This window comes from Strix aluco, chromosome 20, assembly GCF_031877795.1.
Source record: "Strix aluco isolate bStrAlu1 chromosome 20, bStrAlu1.hap1, whole genome shotgun sequence".
Taxonomy (NCBI): domain Eukaryota; kingdom Metazoa; phylum Chordata; class Aves; order Strigiformes; family Strigidae; genus Strix; species Strix aluco.
This window is the reverse complement of record NC_133950.1, coordinates 7,653,818-7,674,081: the sequence shown is the minus strand read 5'-3', so window position 1 is coordinate 7,674,081 and position 20,264 is coordinate 7,653,818. Positions and strand designations below refer to the sequence as shown.

General features: G+C 51.3%; 1 protein-coding gene across 2 annotated transcripts in view; it reads left to right on the top strand.

Annotated features, from left to right (window-relative positions):
* Positions 1-20,264, top strand: part of ASTN2 (astrotactin 2) — a 360,643-nt gene that overhangs the window by 80,474 nt on the left and 259,905 nt on the right. For both annotated transcript variants that reach the window (XM_074846673.1, XM_074846674.1), the window contains one exon: positions 12,049-12,433. In XM_074846673.1, coding sequence (XP_074702774.1) covers positions 12,049-12,433 — 385 coding nt within the window. The remainder of the gene's footprint in view (positions 1-12,048; positions 12,434-20,264) is intronic.

Sequence of the window (20,264 nt, the reverse complement as noted above, 5' to 3'; positions counted from 1 at the left end):
CAGAGGCGGAAGCGTTGGCAGCCAGTGACCTGTCCTGCAGGAGATGGCATCTCTCCCTGCCTGCAAGGATGCAGGGAAAGAAAATCCAGCACCTTGTGTGTGTGTGTGGCACTGAGTAAGCCCATCAGCTCCCCCAAACCCTGCCTGCCCCTCTGAGCCATTGCTGCTACCTGCTGGCCTATACCTGCTCTGGTGATAACTTCTAATTAAAGGTTAATTAGAATGTGGCTGTAATTAGAGCTGGTGTAAGGACTGCTTCTTGCTTTGTAGAAGCACAAGTGCTCTGCAAAGTTCCCTTTGGGTAGGAGGGATGCACTCTGAGCCCTGCCCTAGAGGAGGCTGCATTTGGGTGGTCCCCAGGGAGTCCCTTCAGGTCCCATCTTCCCAAGTCCTGCTCTAGCAAGGGTGCAGGTTAGCTTGGTGGGGGCTCAGAAATAGTCGTAGGCTTTCAAATTGGAGTGCTTTAAATCCAGAATGTTGAGGATGGGAGGACTGGACTGGACTGCCCCAAATCACTGCTTCTTCCTCAAAATGTACAGGTAAATGTCCTTTTGGAAGTGCCAGCATCTCTGTACCTGTTCAGAGTCTCCCTCCTGCAGCATCCTACAGCGGAAGGATGTAAGTAGGAGCCCTGGTTTCTCTCACCTCTGCTCTACCCCTGTTGTCTTTGATGTCCTGTATCCATACAGAAAAAAGATGGGACTTGAATTGCAGGTGCCTTAAGCTGCAAGTGCTTTGGGATGGGGACTGTCCTCTGGGTGTGCAGAGTTCTCCAGAGCTGAAGGTGCTCCATCTGCACCCTGGGGGTGCACAGGGCCCCTTGGCAGATGCAGACTCAGCTTTTCCCCTCCCAGACTGGTGGTTGGCACTCCCTGCCTGCCGCTCAGTCTCTCCTGTGGCCTTGTGCCACTCAAAAAAAAGTGAGCAACATAAAGCTGGTGTGTTCCTGTTCTTTTATATTCTTGGCTTTCGATCGATACAGCAAGAGGGCTGAGTTAAGGAGTAGCAGGGTTTCAGCAAGATGGCTTAGCGTGGTGTGACATGCTGTGGAACAAAAATGTTTCTATGGACCCATAGGTGTGTAAGCGATGAGTGTGGGAGCTGTACGGCAGGAAAACTCCTGTCCCCATAGATTTGCTTTTCCAGTGCACTGAGTCCCGAGGTCTTTTAGAGGCATCAGACCAAGTGCTGGGTAACAGGAACTCTGTTCTTGGACAAGAAGACAAAAAAACCCTGAAATACTTGATAAAGTTTATGTATGTGCAAAGTCTTGGTGAAGTTAATGGGAGTTAAGTGTATGGTTAAATGCTGTACTTAACTGGACTCTTAATAACCTGATAGGAATAGCTGTGGTGTTTTGGGAGAGGAGGAGGTTTGTGGACTTGCTGAGCTTTTTGATCTTTTTTTTTAAAAATCAAAGTCTTGGATTTACCTGCTGTGTGATACTTGGAGGGGGTCGGTGCATTTTTCAATTTGTGTGTGTGCAAATTGATAAACTCTCTTTTCTTTTCCTGGTGTGAAGTGCCCCAGGTACCAGTAGAGGCCCTTCTCTGGCGTAGGAGGGTGTGCAGTATGTGACTCCTGTAGTGTGAGTTTTGCCAGAATTGCAAAGATGCCAAATGCTCCACAAACACGTGCATGGAGCTTTTATCCCTGTCATTTTGTTTGAATACCCTCCCTCTCCCCCTGGAAAGCAGTGGTTTATGTTGCTGCTTTTCAGAAGGATGTTCATTATGCTGTAATATTTGCGCTTTAAATATGGTAAGACAGGGTTGTTTTTTCTTTTTACACAATAGGCTGGATCATTCCCAAAGCAGCTGCCAGCTATGGGATCAGTAATAAACCTTTAAAAAAACCCACCACCACCACCAAAACCAGCTCTTTCCCTCCATTCTTATGTGCACAATAGCACCTTCCCATCAGCTCCTTGCTCCATAAATTGTTTGGAGATGTCTATAAACAAACTCTAAACCCCTTTTCCAGTCTCTTGCCTGTCTTTGCTCCAGCCTGTGTAGAGCAGCAGCACACACCAACACAGAGACCTGGCTCATCAACGGAGCTTGGAGATGTTGGGCTACTCCGAGTAGTCCCTGTTCCTTAATGCCGTGGTGAACTTTTTCTCCATGTTTTGCCACCTTTTCTGGACAACTGTCCAAGATCTGGCAGCCCCCAGAAACTGGCTGGTTAATTGAGCAGAAAGGTTGTTGTACCGTGTCACTCACCAGCACTTGGAAGCTGGAGGCACAATGTGAATTGTGTTCATGTTCCCTCATCCGGAGACTTGCATCTCTTATTAGATTAATGTTTTTTTAATATATGCAGAATATACAGTGGGAACAGCATTAATTCGCACTAATGGTTGTGAGATCCACTGAGAATTAACTGCATTTTTTGTAAATTAGTGAGGAAGCGGATAAACACAATTATTAAAAAAACAAGAAAGGTACTTTTGCAACAGCAGTACATGTTACTCATTTATCTGACAAGTGTTCTTTACTTTTAATTATATTTCATCACTTGCTAGCAAATGCTCTGCTGGTAGATATTGTAATAATCCTAGTAATTTGAGACCTTGTTTTAGTATTTGCTAAACCTTTGGAAGGGGTGAGAAGCAGCCGGGTAGTTCAGGTATCTCGCAGTGGCTGTGATTTCGGGGAACCCAGGGGAATTGCCACTCGAGCCTGTGGTGGCTCCCGGAGGCCCCAGCTGATGCTTGGGTGCTGCAGAGATAAGCTGTGTACACATGCTCTGGGAGATGCTCTCGCCACTTGCTGTCCAAACAAAGCAGATAAACATGGGGCGGGAGCAAAGGTAGGACCTGCACCAGGGTTTGTGGTGGGCACCGAACGGTGGAGGTTTGTGGGTGGGTCTGAAATCAGCCTGAGGCAGAGGCTCCTGAAAGATGCGCAGCTTCTCTTGAATTACATCCCTTTCCTAAATTAGCGAGTTTAGCTACATCCCTTCTTCGTTGTGCCACTTCCACAGGCCATGCTGCTCTGTCTGTTGGGGCCAGCTGATCAGCAGGTTGGCTTCTCCATCAGATGCTAAAATGAATGTTACACATTTTTTTTTTTCTGGAGGAGAAGGCACCAGCTCAAGCAGAATCTGTGGAGGTGTTTTGTGGCCTCTGCTGGGCAGTGGTTGAAGCATGAACGTGAAAACAGAGCAGTGTGGCTTGGCCGGCACAGCCAAGGACATCATGCCAGGATGCTCTGCCATGCTGGATGCTCTGCTGGTGGATGGAGCACCTGCACAGGCAGAGCTTAGTCCACAGCTCATGGTAAAAACCCCATGAGATGTTCCCATAGGCAGCACCATTTTCCCCCAAAGCAGGAGCAGTGGTGTGCAGGGTGACACAGGTTTGGGCTCCCATGGGACTGGCTGTCCCTGCCCAGGGGTGTGTGGGTGCAAGGTGCAAATCTGCAGGTTTGTTGGGGGGGTCTGATTAAGAGGGGGATCCCCAGGTGACCATCTCTGCTGCAAGACAGGAAGCTCTGGAGGGAGGAGAGGTGGGGCAGGGACATGTTCCCCACCAGCATCAGGCAAAGCAAGGCATGGTCAAGTTGCTCTTACTGGTGATTTCAGTGAATCCAAGCCTAAACGGAGCCTTGGAGAACTTTATTGCTCTTCTCTTTCATTTGGGAAGGTATTAGGGCCACACACAGTCTCTTTGGTGGTCGTCCTTGATATTGGGTGGATTCCCATTTGCCCTTCCCCTGGCAGAGGCTGCCTTTGCTGGGATGCACCTTCAGGGCAGCTCTGCTGGCCTTTGGGATGCTCCTTACCCGAGTTGGGCTGCCATGAGCAGTTGGGGTTTGGGCTCTGGTCTGAGACAGTGCTAAGAAGGACATTGCATGGGTGGTGGCTCTGCGCTTGCTGGTTTTGAGGGACTTGCCTTTAGCCCCATGTTTAATTGCAAGGTGCTTTGTGTGTTGGCACAACCCTGGGCGCTCTCAAACTGCAATGCATGGTGCTCCTTGCCTGTGCTGGGAGACACTTACCATGGATGTGGTGACCTTTTTTTTATTTAAAAGCAAGGTTGGTTGTTCTTAGCTCAAGTGAATTTGTTCTCCCTTTTGGAATATGGCTAAGATGCAATTCATGTACTGGGTGTGAATGAGCTGAGCGGGGTGAACATGTGCAGGGGTCTCTAACAGGCTTGGCAGGGAGGAGGGATGGGGCTTGGTAATTGAAACTCCTTGGAAAAAAAAAAAAAAAGCTTTTGTTTTTTGTCTCAGCTTTGTGCTTAGCCAGCCTGCCCGCATTAGGGAAACATGAGCGCAAACACACGAGACCTTATGCATTTTAAAATCTTCCCTCTCTGAGGGCAAGCTCTGGGTTAGCGGGTCAGCCGATTTAGGTGAACCGTTTAGCGCGCATTAAAATCACAATTTATGCAATCTGTGCTCTGGCTTTAGAAAGAGCTAGCAATCAGGTGCTTAATAAAATCACCTCCAGTTCTCCTCTTTCAGTTCACTGCAAATAAATGTCTTTTTTTTACATCATAAAAATGGATTAGGAGTCATTTTGAATTGTTATCCTAGCAAGATGTGCAGCTCGGGATATGCAAGCATGTTCGGTGTGATTGAGGGTTGTGTATTTTGATGCTTGCATACAGCCAGTGCCTGGGAGACCATTCAAATAAACATTTACTGGAACATTACATTGCATGTCTGAACAGCGCAGAAAGGCTGATTGGCAGGTTCACTCCTTCTTTTTGTTTCCATTCTTGGATGAAACAGCAAAACAAAATTCAGCGTGGCTTAAAAAAATAAAAAATTATATGGAAATGTGACTTTTTGTCTGACTTTTTTTTTTTTTCCTGATTCAGAAGAGTCAGAGATTTTAAAGTTATGGTTCCCACAGCAACTGTAACTCTCATCTCTTGTGCGTGTGTTACACTTTGCAGGACTGTATACGCTATTAAATTTATGCCCCATGCGTGTAGTTACGGCATGGCAAGCAGAGCAGCTGCCTAGGACAGATCTGCATGGGCCTGGTGGAGGGATCCTGCAGGAACCCTTCCTTTTACCCCCCTGGGCCAGATCCTGCACTCCTTTGCACCCGTGTAAGCCCATTCAGAGAGGGTAGTTTATAGGTGCTGTCAGCAGGGCAGGGTTAAGTGACACAGTTGTGATAACAGCAACAACAGAAGACAGTGCCCCATCATCGCTGGAGCTCAGTGATGCTGCAAGAGCCATGGAAAGAGGGAAAAAAAGGCATAATAGAGTTCTCTTTGGGCCACAATTCAAGCAGCCATCCCTGCTCGGCAAAGCGCTGAGGCGTGTGCTATAGTCTCATGGACTGTAATGGGAATTAAACACATACTTAAAGTTAAGCGTGTGGTTAAGCACCTTGGTGAAGCAGTGCTTGAATGGGGATTTGAAGCGTACAGGGAGAAAAATGCTGTATTTTTTAGTAGATTTGCCCTGTATCATTGCTGTCTTTTATGGAGAGGTGAGGTCGAGTGGTTTTGAGATCAGGACCAGGTCCAGATTTCTTTGGAGTACTTTTTTTATTTTTATTTTTTTTTCTTAATCCTGGTGTTCATCTCTTCCTTGCTAGCCTTCATGCTGGCTTGCTGTCTGTCCTCGGTCTCATCCTCATGCTCTACCTCAGTTTCCCTGCCTGTTGCTCACCTGCCCATGGGCTCATTTACTGACCCGTTTACTGACAGTGTGTGGGGGCACGTGTCATCATAGGGTGGTTGTGGTTCATGGACAGGGGCAGGCAATGCACCCTCCAGACAAAAGCTGCCTGCTCTCAGGAAGGGCAGTGGGCAGGACCCCTGCATCCCCACACCATTTTGGGCAGGAGACCTCCAGTGACCGAGATGTCCCAGCTCTCCTGGGAGCATCACGCTTTTTGCCATTATGTTTCTTCTTGAATGATCCTTGCTGCAAGTCAAGCTCCCAGCTTATTGTGCCACCCATGCAGGAAGAGAGTAAGCATCTTCCCATCCCTGGTTTCCATTGTCACATCCCTTCTGCTAGCAGAGGCTGTGTGAGGACCGAGCAGGCTTGGCCAGGTCTACGCCTGCAGGAGCATCTCCCGAAACAGGTTCCCAGCGCCTTCCCAAACTCCAGGTGCTGCTGCTCCATTTCTGTCCATGAGCCCTGCTTGCATTCTTGTAGGAGATGTGACTGCTTCCTGCAAAGCCTATTTCCCAAAGCCCCGTTTCTCTCCTTTCCTCTCCGTGTACGCATTCCGTTGGCTCTGATGACTCCTCCCTGCCCTCGAGTGTGGTGTGTGTTAGTGGACTGGGTGATCCGGGGCCTCTTTCCCCTGCCTATTTCCTCTCACCACAAAGCTGAAGGGATGTTGATATTTCTGGGACCTCTTCTGCCTTTTTAGACTTGGTTGGGATGAGCCAGCGTGTATGGGTACAAGAGAGAGAGGATGGAGAGGCAGACAGAGGTGCTGTGGGTGCAGAAACTTTGATTTTGCAGGAAACAGCCAAAACTCTCCCATCACGGGCATGACAGCCAGAGGCTGGTGTTATCCCTGCTCTGGGGAAGAGCACGCTGTATAACATGCTTTCCTCATCCTGCTGTTTCTTTAAAGCTGGAGGAATCGCGTGCCATGTCCAGGTATGTCCTGCATCCCGGCAGGGCAAGGGAGCAGCAGGGTGCAGGGAGGTCGTGCTAAACAGTGGCAGTGCGCAGGAGAGGGAAGGCTCTGAGAGATGTCTGCGGAGATCAGCCTTATTTTTCATCGTTAATGATCTGAAAGAAGGTGCAAACAGCATATTAATTAAGATTTGCAGAAGAAATATTTAAATTGAGAGGTGCAGCAAAGAGAAAAAGAGCAATAAGGCACAGGAGTCCTAGGGAGGAGCTGGTGTGGTGCGGAGGTTTGATCTGGAAAGGGAAGCAGCAGACACTGTGCAGTCCAGCATAAATGTGTTTTTCTTCCAAAGTTGTCCCAAGCGCGGCTTTGTTCAGGTGTGGGCGTGGGGGTGCCTGGCACAGAGTCTGGCCTGGTGAAGGGACCTGCTGGCAGAGCTGGGAGGGAGAGGATGGACAGGCCTGGAGCTGCCCCCAGCCAGCCTGGTCATCAGTGGGTGTCATTGCTGAGTTCTGCTGTGGCTGGGAACACTGATTGCCAATTAGCAGACACTGTTGTAACAGATCCCAGCTCCACTTCTGGTTGTGGTTTGCCCTGGGACATGGCTTTGGAGGATCTGTGCCCAGGAGCAAGCCTCTGCCTGGTGAAATGGCATTTATAGGGTCTCCGTGCCGCCATTGGCCATCGCTTTTAGTTAAATTAATTAGAAATCTGTTAGCTCAAATTATAGCATGGCTAAAACCTAATGCAAATGTTTGCTACACCCGTTCATTGAGCATTGCTTTATTATATCCCTCAGCAAAGGCTGAGGCGAGCCAGGAGGGGTTTGTGTACCGAGCTGTGGAGGTCTGAGGTTTGGTCCATGCTGGTGGCATCTCCCCCTTCGGTGTGCTGTCAGGTGGACGTGCCTTACCTGCCCTCTTGCGTCCTGGGTCTGGTGGTGCTTTCTGCATCTGGGTTGACCTGGGAAGGGACGAAATGCTTAAAAGAGAGGTAGGATGCTATGGAGCTAAAGTGTGGGAAAGACAAAAGAGTGTGGGAGTGGAAGAGCAGAAGGGACTTTGGGGTCGTCTGCTCTACCCTCCAGTGCCGTACAGGGTGCAAGAGCTCCCTGAAGCCTTTATTTCTCATTTGAAATAAAGCATAACTTTTCAAAAAGCATCCAGGCTTGATTTTAGGAAAAAAAAAAAAATGACAGTGATGGATAATCCACTACAACCCTTGGTAAATTGTTCTAGTGTTTAATTACCTTCATGGCCAAAAAGAAAAGAAAGGAATAAGTACACAGTGTGAAGAGCTCTGAGAATTATGTGGTTATTGCTGATACCTATTTGCTTACTGTGGTTCGCCTGCTGGAACGCAGGGCAATGTGATGCTCCAGTACTGGGGTCCCGCTCGCCCCAGCTCTCTGAAGCTGCAGGGTGCAATGGGGGGGGTTTTGTGCAGGGTTTGTGCTGGGCAGAGCCCGGCTGTCCCGCGGGACTGTACTTGGAGCGATGGCCCCAGGCTGCGAGAGCCTTGTTTCACCCAGCAGCAGGTCAGTAGTGATGGGGCTGGTAGTCAGCACAATGTGGGACAATAGTTGGTTTTGGATGTCATGCAGGAGCAATAGTGGCTTCAAAGTTGGAAAAGAAATAGGGATATTTTTTCCCCCAGGGCAAAACCTTGTATCAGCGTTCAGAGGAAGCAGCAGAAGGGGTTCAGGTCAGTGCCAGGCTGAAAGCTGTGCTGTTCTGCTCTGGTTTTGCTTTGGAAGAGATTCTTTGGTGTAACCAGTCTGCCCAGCCCAAACCGTGTTCTCCACCAGCCTGGGGCCTTCTTCTGCGACTTCAGCCCTTTTTGACCTGGTGGCTGGTAAGACTCTTAGGGCTTTCTTAACAGCTGGGCTGCGTCGCTGCGGTTGCGCTGTGTTTGACGGCAAAGGTGTGGGGCTGGAGGGGTCCTGTGGGCAACCACGCCATGTCCACCCAGCTGTGGGGAGCAGAGCTGACAGGCCAGAATCAGGAGAGGCAAGAGCCTCTTGTAGGGGAGTTTGCCCAGACCCCAGAGGAGCAGCAGGACTCCCTTGTCTTTCACCGCTTTGGTACAGAAGGGTGGTGGCTTGTGTTCAGAGAAGCACATGCATCCTCTTATGCTCAGAAATTGTTCAGCATCTCAGATGGATGCCCAAACAGTGATCGCCCTCCAGGTCGGCAGCCTGGCAGCCTTCATAATTTATATAAGTGCCCAACCTCTTGTGCTTTGAGGTGGCTTCTTCCATCGGTTTTCCTTCTGTGCTCCAAGTAAGCCCCAGCCTTGCTGCTTTCTAGCTTCAGCTGAAGTTTGCTCCAGTGCCACAAGTTCTGCAGTTGTGCACACACATGGGTTGTCCCCACCAGCCGCCTTCTCCCTCTTCCTCCTCCTCCTATCCCTCCTCCTCCTCTGTGGGTCTCGGCAACCCTCTGGCCATGGCGGCTCCCTCTCGGCCGGTGCAGGGCACGCCGGAGCGCAGCGGGAAGGACATTACGCGGGAGAATATGCATGTTCACAGCTCAGAGGATTAAAGGCCCGTGTTCTTATCACTGCAGAACAGAGTATTATAAATCCAGCCTTAGAATACCAAATCCCCGTGCGGCTTGGCCATTGTTTGGGAATATTAAAAAGCTCGGAGACAGAAATAATCAGTTTCCGAATGACACATTGTCAAATAAAACATTTCTCATATTATCCCTTCCTTCCCCTTTCTCTCTCCCGCTCCCTCAGTTGGATAATTTAACATGAAAAATAGATTAAAATGAGGCTGGCTTGAATGCCTCCTAAGTTTGACTTCTTTTTTTTTTTTTTTTTTTTTTCCCCTTTTCCCCAGGAAGCTCTCCTGGCGTGTGCGGCGTGGTTAAACAAGCAGCTGCTGGCGCGGGGTCAGGGACGAAAGGAGCATGTTGAAACCGAGCTGCCTGCTATGAGCCCATGAGTGCTCACCCCAGGGGCTGGCATGGGCACCCCAGCCTTTCCCAGGCAGAGAGGGGGTGTCTCATCGCCAAAGGGTGCAGGAGCCGTGGCCGGGCTGGGCTGGGCTGGGAGCTCTTGTCTTCCTTGAGCCAACCCTGTTGTTCCTTAGCCGGGGTGGGGGGAACAGCATGCTAATAACCTCTGTGCCTTTACACCTTTTTGTAATTTCTCCCAAGCAGAGAGATCTTTAATTTAATATGCTGACAGGTTTATCTGCTCTAAGCCGTTTCCCGGGGGCAGATGCAAGGTGAGCCCAGCCAGGCAGGTGCACGGCCCCAGCACTGCCGCGGGTGCCTGGACCCCTTCCCTGGGTCCAGCTGGCAAAGCTGCTTCTCATGCAGAGCTTTCTTGGTCACCCTGGCCTTTTCTGAGCATCTGGGCTGTCTCCAGCTGAGCTTTTCCAGGAAGGCAAGTGCTCATGTGCCTCAGTGTGGAGTGCTCTGCCCTGCAGCCACTTTACAGTTGCAGAGCACCCAGGCACGAGTGACATCCAGCTGGGTGGCTTGGGGGCTTGATGGTGAGGCCTTGGAGAAAGCTTTTCCCGGTAGTCATGTCCACGAGTGTTGTTCTGAAACCCTTCTGTAATGTGAGGTCCCTCGCTTTGCTGGAAGGATGCCGGCACACAAGCCAGACCTGATTTTGCAGTGTGATTCATCATGATGAAGTTCGTGACCCTGCTGTGTCCTTGTCACCAGGACTCTCTTTTGGAGGGTCTGGTGTGCCATGGTTCCTCTTCTGCAAAGTGGGCTTCCGAGGAAATGGCCCCTATTTGGTGCCAAGGGGTGTGGGTGGCTCATGCTGGGGAGCTCCTGAGATGCTCTGGGGTCTCTGTGCATCCCGTGCTGTGCAAACCTGAGGAAACATGATTCTGCTCTTCCAGGCTGAGGTGTCCACACTGTCTCTTCCTTCTGAGCATGGAAGGCCAGGTAGGGTCCTCATCCTCCTGGTCCTTCAGGTGCTCCAGTACTGCAGGGCATGAGCCCGGTCGGCTCAGCGAGCCCTGCCCTTCTCTCACACAGAGATCCCTGAGCATCTCCTGGATGCTAAACCACCTTTCCTGATGGTGTGTATCACCTAAATTAGGGAAGTCAAGCTGAACAATGTTCTCCTGAGTCCCTGAGCCCTTCTCCCATTAGTGCCAGTTTGGGGGGAGAAGTTGGGAGGCTCCTGATGGGAGGTGCTGGGCTGGGCTCCTCTCTGTGGCGGGTCGTGGTGCCGGTGTGGTCTAGGGAAACGTCTCTCCTCTGCTCCTGCTCCTGAGTCCTCTCCCCCAGCTAACTCATCCTGTGTGCTGCAGTCTTCAGTGCTGCCTCTTTACAGCTGATCTTGTCTACATGTCAGAGCCATGCTCCAGGTACAACATGGTGCCTTGTATCGAATGCAGATGAAATATTTGAATGTCTCCACTTTGTTTTTGCACGGTCTGTAAAGTTCTGGGCTGTGGCATCCCCTGTGCCAAAGAAACGCCTGCCCTGCCCTGCCTGTTCCACATCATGCTGCAAAGCCCCGATTGCTCATGCTGCTCCTGATTTACATGCCCTGCTTTGTTTGTCTGCCACGGGATAAAATTGCTCTGACACTGCAGAGATTAAGAGGCTGGAAGCTGGCACACAGACAGCTCCTGCCTGCCTGGGACTGAGGGACTGTGGCCGAGCTTAACCTCCAGTGCAGCCAGAGACAGGGCTGGCCCCCTTCGGTGCTTCCCAGCCTGGCTCCCCTGGGAGGAGAGGCCGCTTCCATGGACATATAGAGATTTAAGTAGTACATTTTTTTGGTAAAGATTTTTTTTTTTAATGGTAATGTAGTTGGGAGCTGTATTGAATAAAATTTGGAGGTGGGGGAAGAGGAGAGCTTTGGAGAGAAGGTCTTGGTCTGGAATACATTGTGCTGTGCCCCCAGGTCTGCAGCTGAAGTCTTGTTGAAACCATAGGCGAATCACAGCCAGAAATGATGGAGCTGGGGTAACTGTGCCCTGGGGAGCAGCAGTTGCGTGGTGCCATTTGTTGCACCATTGTTTGTGTGAAATGTTGTGTGTCTCTGCCGAGACTTTACTGCTCCCATGTTGGTGGCTGGGTTGTTTTGATGAGGTTTTTTTCTCCCATGTGGTGAGATGTGATTGCCTCTTTTCCCATGTCCCTGTGCAGGGCAGGAGGGGAAGCTTGCCCACCTCAGCGCCTGTGTGGGTGGGTGGGTTGGAGGGCTGGGTGTGTGGTAAGAACAAAGTCCCTGCGAGAGCGGGCAGAGCTGAGCTGGAGATGTCACTGTGCTGTCCCCAGCTAAAGGCCACCTCTGGCACCCTGCTCCACCTGCCCATGACGTCCCACCCCAGAGGTGGCTGCTCCATGAACCCACCCGTGTGTGGTTCGTGGAGTGTTGATGAAAGGGTGCTCTGGGGTGGAAGAGGACAGGGTCCGTGGATGCTGGCTGCAGCACCCCCTGACCCACCCCTGTGCCCCGTGCACCCCCTGACCCGTGCCCTTTGCTCTCCTGCAGGGTGGGCTGATCGCACTGCTCCTGCTCCTCTTGGTCTTCATGGTGGCTCTGTACGCCCAGCGGCGTTGGCACAAGCGCCGCCGCATCCCACAGAAGAGTGCCAGCACGGAGGCCACCCACGAGATCCACTACATCCCCTCAGTGCTGCTGGGCCCCCAGGCCCGTGAGAGCTTTCGCAACTCGCGCCTCCAGGCCCACAACTCAGTCATCGGGGTGCCCATCCGTGAGACCCCCATCCTGGATGACTACGAGGATGAGGAGGAGGAGGAGACCCCACGGCGGGCAGAGCCCAGCACCAGGGAGGATGAGTTTGGCAGCCAAGTGACACGGACACTGGAGAGCCTGGGCCGGGGCGGGGAGGAGAAGCCCGACTACGAGAAGAAAGGTTTGTGGCTTTTCTTTCTCCTCTTTCCCTCTCCCCATCCCCTGCCAGTGTGTCTGTCCTGTGCAGTATCACCTAGAGAGGGTGGCTTATCCCTATACAGCTCCTGTGGCTGGCGCTTGGCTCTCCAGGCTTTGGTCCTCAGCTGCCATCTACAAGGTGGTTTGCAGACCTTGTCCTGGAGCTGCCCTTCCTGAGAGGGGAATCACCTCTGGGTGGTGCTGGGGAAACTGAGGCACAGTAGCTGTGAGCCTTCAGCTGTTGTTGCCAGCCCCGAGGACCAGGTCCCTCTGACTGTGCTTTGCTGGTGGTTCAGGTGCTGTAGGAGCGTGTGAGCTGTGTGCTTGGGAGCTCCACAGAGATCTGGATTTGTAGGATTTGACCCGTCTCCTTTGTCAACATCCTTTTCCAAAACCGGTCTCCCATTTCCAATGTGTGCCTGCCCGGTGTGATGAGATGGGAAGCTGATGGCTCTGTTTTCAGGCTTGGTGGGATATCTGGTCCTAGCAATGGTGGAGACCGCTGTGAAACCCCCAGTGGGTTAGGGGCTGCCTGCCTGGGGGACCAGAGCTGGCATTTCCCCAGGGAGGGGAGCTGCTCTTTTGCTGTGCATGGGGCAGCACAGAGTCGTTCCTGCTGCTCCAGCAGTGCTGCTGAGCGCGTGCTCCCACTGTGCGATGGGCTCCTCAGCAGGGTGGGAATGCTGGGATTCATCCTGACTGCTTGCCGTGGGTGAGTGCTGGCACGTGTGCATTGACCAGGCCAGGCTTTACTCCCCGGGTGGCAGGGACATTCATTGCCTTGCTGTCGAGTGGGGCATCACTTCTCACGAGCGAACATGTCGGTGTGCTGGGGCTCCGTCAGCCTGCTGAGGTTGATGATCCTCAGAGAGCTGCTCCATAAAGCTGTATTTTCCACTGGTGGCAAAAGATCCCCTGTGCTTTATTCTCTGAGCAATCAGACAAATGAATCTGTAGTCACCTGCAAACAAAGTCACCAGGGCTGTAGGTGTAAGGCAAGCACAGAGGAGCCCTGTGTGGAGTTGGAAATGGCAGATCAGAAAGTTCTTGTTGTGGGAAGAAGCGCAGAACTGAATCCATGTGGATCCAATGGATGGACACAGACCCCCAATTTTATGACCCATTTCCTGCCCGTGGTGTTTGGCATGGCAGGTAGAGTGTTATGTGGCATCTGTAGGTCAGATTAGAAAGAAGCCTATACAATTCCATAAGCGTGTGTTCTGGCTGCTGCCTGTCCCTGTGGTGCTGACTGCTTGTAAGGTATAATAGTGGATAACGCTGCTGTTGTGAGGTGTAAATCCCCTGGGAGTAGCTGTGGGGAGCTGGGCAGGGAGAGCTGGGCTGGGGTGCCAGTTCCTGAGTAGGTGAGGTGCTGCGAATGCTTTGTGCCTTCCCTGAAGGCACTGGGCTGGGATTTGGAGGAGCTCTGGTCCCTTTAGGGTTTCCCCTCTCCAAACCTCTGCCCAGCTCAGAAAAAAAGTAGTGGTGGGGTCCCTCTGGGTAAAACGGTCCAACATAGGATAGATGTCCTATTGTGACCGACACGGAGAGTAGCCACAGGTTGGACGCAATGGGACAGGCAGATGGAGCAGAGGGAAGGCTGTACGGCCAGGGCTTGGCAGTGCTCCCGCAGGCTGAGCAGCTGGGGAGGCACGTTACCAGCCATCAGCCTGTGCGGCTTCTCCTGGGAGAGGAGCAGACACCAAACCATGGGTGTCAGGTGCTGGTGGTGACTTCATGCGCTACTGAAGGCACTCAGGAGCTCTAGGAGGAGGCCAGCGCGAGAGCCTATATGAGGCAGTCTAGACTGGCTGCTCTATTCAGCTGTTCCCTTAACTGCAAATAAAACTTGTGCTGCCAAACCATGTTGTTCTGCTCTCTGCGCTTGGAGGACCGTCACAGAGAGGGCCAGGCAGGGCCTGGGTGCTGCCTTGCTGCCTGTGCGTGGGGATGAGGGACCACGGGCTGCATGGGTACAACTGCCTGACTCGGGGAGAATGTTTCTCCTGCGTGGAGAAGAGCAGCTCTTTCCCCAGAGCATTTCAGCTAGTGCACACTTGATTGCCTGCATTTTTAAAGCCTGTCTCTCAGAAGATGCAACACCCACCTCTGCTTATTGAAATGTCATTAGAAGCCATTTAATATTGTTCACCTGCAATGCACAGTAAAATGCATTTGAATAAACAAAAACAAAGTACATTAGTGCTAATTGCTGAGTGACTCCAGCAGGAGCGAGGAAGGGATGCGCCGGCTCGCTCTGTGCAGGGAAGGGGCTCCTGGGGTGATGCTGGACCATCCCTCCCTTCTTCCCATAGGCATGTGGGATTCCCATGAAGACTGAGCAGTCCCTCTTGGAGCACCCACGGTGGCAGTGCTGGGGGACAGGGATGGGGATGGGGACTTTTCTCAGCTCTGTGGCAGAGACTGCGGCTCTGAGCAGCAGAGCCAGAGAGAGCCCAGATGATGTGCTGTGTCTGGAAAGCAGGTCCCTGCACTTGCGACGGTCATAAGTGGTGGCTGAGGTGGTGTTTCTTCCACCCTTAAAGTGCTTTTTACTCATCCCTCTTAAAGAAGGTTATTCTGATGGTGATGGTTATTGTTGTTCAAACAAACGCGGAGGTGCCCAGGGGTCTGCCTGCCGTGCTCAAGTGCTGATTGGAGCATCCCTGTTGGCATCCCCCTTTGTCTATGGCTGGCCGTGGTGTTAAGAGATGTTTCTCCAGCCCTCTGCTCGGTGAGAATGAACAAATGAAAGCCTTCATATATCGTAACTGAGCTACCTTTTTTATTCTTTCATATTCTCTTCTTTGTTTTGCTTTTCTATAAATTATTTAGAGTTGTATGAGTGGGGAAGACGGCAGTAACTGCATTTCAGTCCTCTTCAAAACATAATAGTAAACAAGATCTAGGGCAGAATATTAAACTATCAGAGGGCTTCAGGAATTGGCAATAAAGAGCTTCTTATACTGACTGAAAAATCCCCCCAAGCCAGGGCTGCAAGCTGCCTGCAGGGCCAGGGCTACCCCACACTGTGAGAGATGTTCACAAATGCTCCCACCAGTTCAGCTCGTGATGCTGCCGGGCTTAGCACCTCGGATTGAGGCAGGTTTGTGCCTTGCCTGGTCTGATCTTTCAAACCGTGCTGGTTCTCTGTGTATTTCCTCCCAGATGGGCACTTTTCCTCCTTGGATGAGGCTTTGCTCAAGGAGTCAAGCTATGGTATGCACTAGTTACTCCTCTCTGCTGAAGCTGGTCAGAGCCTGGATTGCCAAGGATGAGCTGGCTGTAGTTCAGATCTAGGATTTCTAGACTAGAAATATAAATATATGTGCTGTGGGCTTTGTGCTCTGGCCTGGTTTGCGGACATGTGGGAAACACGGTGATTTGGGAGGCGCAGGACGTGCCGTGCACGCAGGCGCTTCGCCTCGCCTGCGGGCAGCAGCTGCAGCCGGGATCCCGCGGGATGTGGCAGGTGGGGTGGAGAAACTTGGCAGTTGGTATGAGCAGACACCACATACCTGGAGATCCCCAGGGGCTGGACATCAGTTCTGCTCAGGCAGGGTTTTATGGGTGGATTGAAGATGGATGCGCCAAGGGAAGCCCAGCCGGAGCATGGCCCTAGCCTGAGGATGGGGTCAGCCTTCCCCCCAGTGCCCGGCTGCATGGTTTTGGTGCGATCACCAGGGCCGGGCAAGGAGCTGTGCCCGTGTCCTGAGGAGTCTGTTGGCACCCAAGGGAAAAACTCTCCCTGCTGCTCTTGCAGTTTAGTTCTGTGCTAAGGCATCAGCTGGGACTTGTCAGCGGACTCCAAACGGTATCATCACTGGGGCTGTCACTAGAGGCTCTTTCAAGTGTCACTTCGCAGCATTAATTACCAGGGATGGCAAATCCGATGAAGATGGAGCATTTCGGCTCGCCCTCCACCTGCCTGCACCACTTGCTTTCCCCACGTGCCGGGCAGTGATTGATTTGCAGGTGCTGGGTCGTGCCGGTGGCGGGTGCTTTTCATCATTTGGGATTTGTGCAACCCCACGCTGTGTGGCTGTTGGGCTCAGTGGCCCTTTCTACGAGGAAGAGTGTGGGGTTTTTCATTCCCCATGTGGAGCTTCTGGATGTATCAGGTCAGGCAGGGGATTGCACTGGATGACTCTGCTACATACAGCCCTGCAGAATGGGAGAGAAGTCCCTGCCCGGGAGGTCGAACAGCACAAATGTTTTGCAAATTATGGGCAAGCAGAGCATGGATCAGTGAGCCAAACTTTCCTCCCAAGTCTCAGGCAGTGCTCTGCAGCAATGCGGATGGGAGGGCTGCTCCCGCGTGGTGCCGGAGCATCTGAAGCGAAGCCCAGCACAAACAAAACACAGGAGCAATGTGCTGAATAATGACATCTAGCAACAAGCGCGTCTGAGTGATAAAGTTAATGAAATTACAGGTTCTGACCTGATACCAGGCTCTGCTGTGGGTAGATAAACAGCAGGGCAAAGATGAGATGTTTATTTCTCCCTAGCTGCAGTTGTAATCTGGATGCGCTGTGCAGGGCCATTAACATTATTACTGTTATGCAAAATTATTTTTGACTTGGGGGGGTGAAAAAAAAAAAAAAGGAAAGAAAGAAAAATCCCCCAACTCCCTAGAAAATGGAAAGCTGACAAAATTAGAATTGCAGCAGGAGCATAAACTGACCTGGTGACATTGCACAGAGCCCAAATGAATTTAGACAGAAGAAAAATCTGAGGCAGTTTAAGAAGAAAAGTAGTCTTTTCTTTATTAATGTAATAAAATGAAATGGAGCAAGGAAGGAGGCAATAGCCAGGCAGTCCTCATTAGCCAGAAGGATCCTTTTGTGCTGGTGTGGAAAGAGATCTGTGCTGTCTCCTTGTGGTTTTGGGTTCTCTCTGGCAATTAGAAGGTCTCCAGAGGTTTCATGTCCCGTGGGTGTGCATGTTGCCAACTGGGGTCTGCTGGTGCGGGGTGCGGTTTCTGGGGTCTTGGTCTTTGCTCGGGAGACCCCCATATTCAATCCCAGTCCCCATGTGTACGCAGCATTCTGTGATTAAGGGGATTTGGTAAATTAGTGCAGGTGATGTCACTGTCCTCACTGCCTCTGTCCTCACTTCTCTGGGTAGTTTCCAGTCTGTGCTCCTGATGATTTCTGCTCTCCTGCTTTTCCTGAGCAGATGGCCTCAAGCTCCAGCCCTTTGGGAATTCCTAACTTGCTTTTATCTTTTAATATACCTGGCTCTCATCTTTACTGACATGGTTTCATCCTACAGTGGCAGGAGCCCGTTGCTTCTGTCCATCGAGTGCTGTTAGAGGGGGTTTGGCCCCCAGTCTGTCACAGGCAGCAGCACCACATCCCCAGAAGGCGTGCGCTGGATGCACAGAGATGGAGTTAGTAAATGAAGGCAGATGAAAATACAGCAAGTCTGAATATGGGGTTACCGACAAGTTCCCCAACGAGAAGATTTTGCCAAACCAAATCTCCTAAGGATCAGTGAGAAGCAGAACTTCTGCCTGGTGAAAACTGAGGAGAAAATAGATGTAAGAGTTGAAAAATCGAGTATCTGCAATTCCAGTCCTGCAACAAAGGACCCATCTTTATTTTCTCAGTTTCTTTCATGTTCAAAAAGAGAACTTTTCAAGCGGGCCTTTTGTGCTGGCTTCACAGACTCTGCAGTCTGGGTATGGCCTCCAAGTCTAGACAGGAGACAGGACTTATTACTGATGGTACCGATGATTAATACCGGAGGCATATCAAAGGTGTGGTTGTGCAGTCATCTTGAATTCATATCTCTTGGACTTTCTTCTCACCTGCTGTGTTAACTTGGGTAAACCTCTGAAGTTTCTTGTACTTAATCCATGGATGCTTTTCTCTGTAGCAATAGCGAGAGGGTTTTGAGCATGCCTGAAAGATGGTCTGGCACCTAGAGTGAACCTGGAGATGTAGATCCAGCTCCACTCTGCCACTGGCTGCTTTGGTAACTCAGATCATGTCACTTAATGGTCCAGTCCTCATCTGTGAGTTGGAGGTGGGAGCCAAGCCAGACAGCAGACAGGGCAGCATGAGGAAACATTGAGAACTGCTAATGTAGGGCTAATGTGGTCCCAGCAGCCTCCCAGACAAACTGTGATGGGTGATGCAGTCCAGGAGAACTGTGGGAGAAGGGTTTTTGGCAGGGGAGACAAACGGCTTAGGTTTGAGATAACAGCAAAAGACAGGCAGGGGAAGGGTCCTGGTCATGAGGAGAGAGAGCTTCCTATGCCACCCACCAATGCTGGAGCATCATCTCAGTCATTGTCTTCGCCTACCAGTGAAGGCTCCTCTAGGGAAGAGGTAAGGCAGTGCTCTGGCCTGAGGTTGAGGTGTCAGGACTGGGGAAAGGGACATTTTGAGGGCTGAGATGTGGAAGAGGAGGGCAGGTAGTTAAGCTGTGCCCTGGAGTTGCTATTCATTGCAAATAGACGTTCTCTGCAGTATCTTGGAGGTGAGATTTAAAGACAGGGTGTGAGTCAGAGGCGATGCCCTTGTAATGGGCAGGGTGATGGTGCTGTCCTGCGTGATGGAGAACGGAGAGCCCATGGGCAACAGGAGCGAGGTGACCGGCCTGATGTTGCCATCCCCAAGCTGACAGCCCAGCATCTTTGATGGGACATCGGTACCTGTCTGGACTCGTGGCTGGCTGTCGGCTGGGAGATCCCCACTGTGCTGGGTTGGGCTGTCCCTGTGCTGCCGTGCCGGGGCTGGGAGCCACCCTCTGCAGCTGCTGTTCGCTCGGGTAGGCAGATCCAGTGCCACCCTGAATCCGACCATTAACCAGAGGCTTTCTGAGCCTTTAATAAATAAAACGATGGCTTAATGTTTGCTGGGGCTGGAGGCTAAAATGGGACAGTACGTCAGGCTGGCATCTGATATGTCTTGGGGCTCTGTCTTCTTTCCAGTGACCTGATGGGATCATGACCCTCTTTGTACGTGATCAGCTTTTCCCAGCTCTAATCCCCGCCAACTCCTTGTGTAATTTACAGAGACCTTTGAAAATGTATATTCATGTAGTCTGACAGTGGAAAGTGTTTTTTGCAGTCCGCTATTCCTGGCTGAAAAACCCGGCTGCAAATTTCAGCTTTAAAGAAATAATATAAAAAAAAAGAGGCCTAGCAGGGTAGGAATCGGGTCCCAATTCAGGAAGACATTTAAGCATGTGTTTAGCTAGTGTCTCTAGTTATTAGAGAAATTAAGCATGTCTTTAAGTCCAACATGCTTAATTCCAACTGATTTGAGTGCATTAATGAAGAGAATAGAGGGCCCAGTTGCAGAGGTTACAACGGATACACCATTGGGTCCTTCAGTTTTATGGTGATGCCAGCTCTGACTTTAATGTTGATTTGAAAATGTCCATCCCAGCCAGGGAAAAGCTTTGCTTTCCAGAGAGATAAACACAGTCATAATTAATATGACTAATTGCCTTCTGAGGTCTGAACAGAGAGCTACCAGGCTGGAGTTTTAGGTTTGTTTTGATGACCCCATCACATTGAACTGGTTGCCTCCATCCCAAATTCGCCCTCACCAACATGGGGGGAGGGAGCAACTGTCTCTTGGCCTGGTGGTCCTGTGGGACATGCTCCCTCTCCCTTACACCCCTCAAGAAAGTGGCTTAAGACAGCATCATGGACGTGCGGGACCATGCCCAGGAGGTTCTCCCCAAATGAGGCCCATGTACATTGTCCTTCCTGCCTCCCAGCAGCAGGTCAGAAGGGATGGGGAAGCTCCAGGGGGCCAGTGGCCTCTTCTGGTCCTGCATCCCCCCTGGCTGAGGGT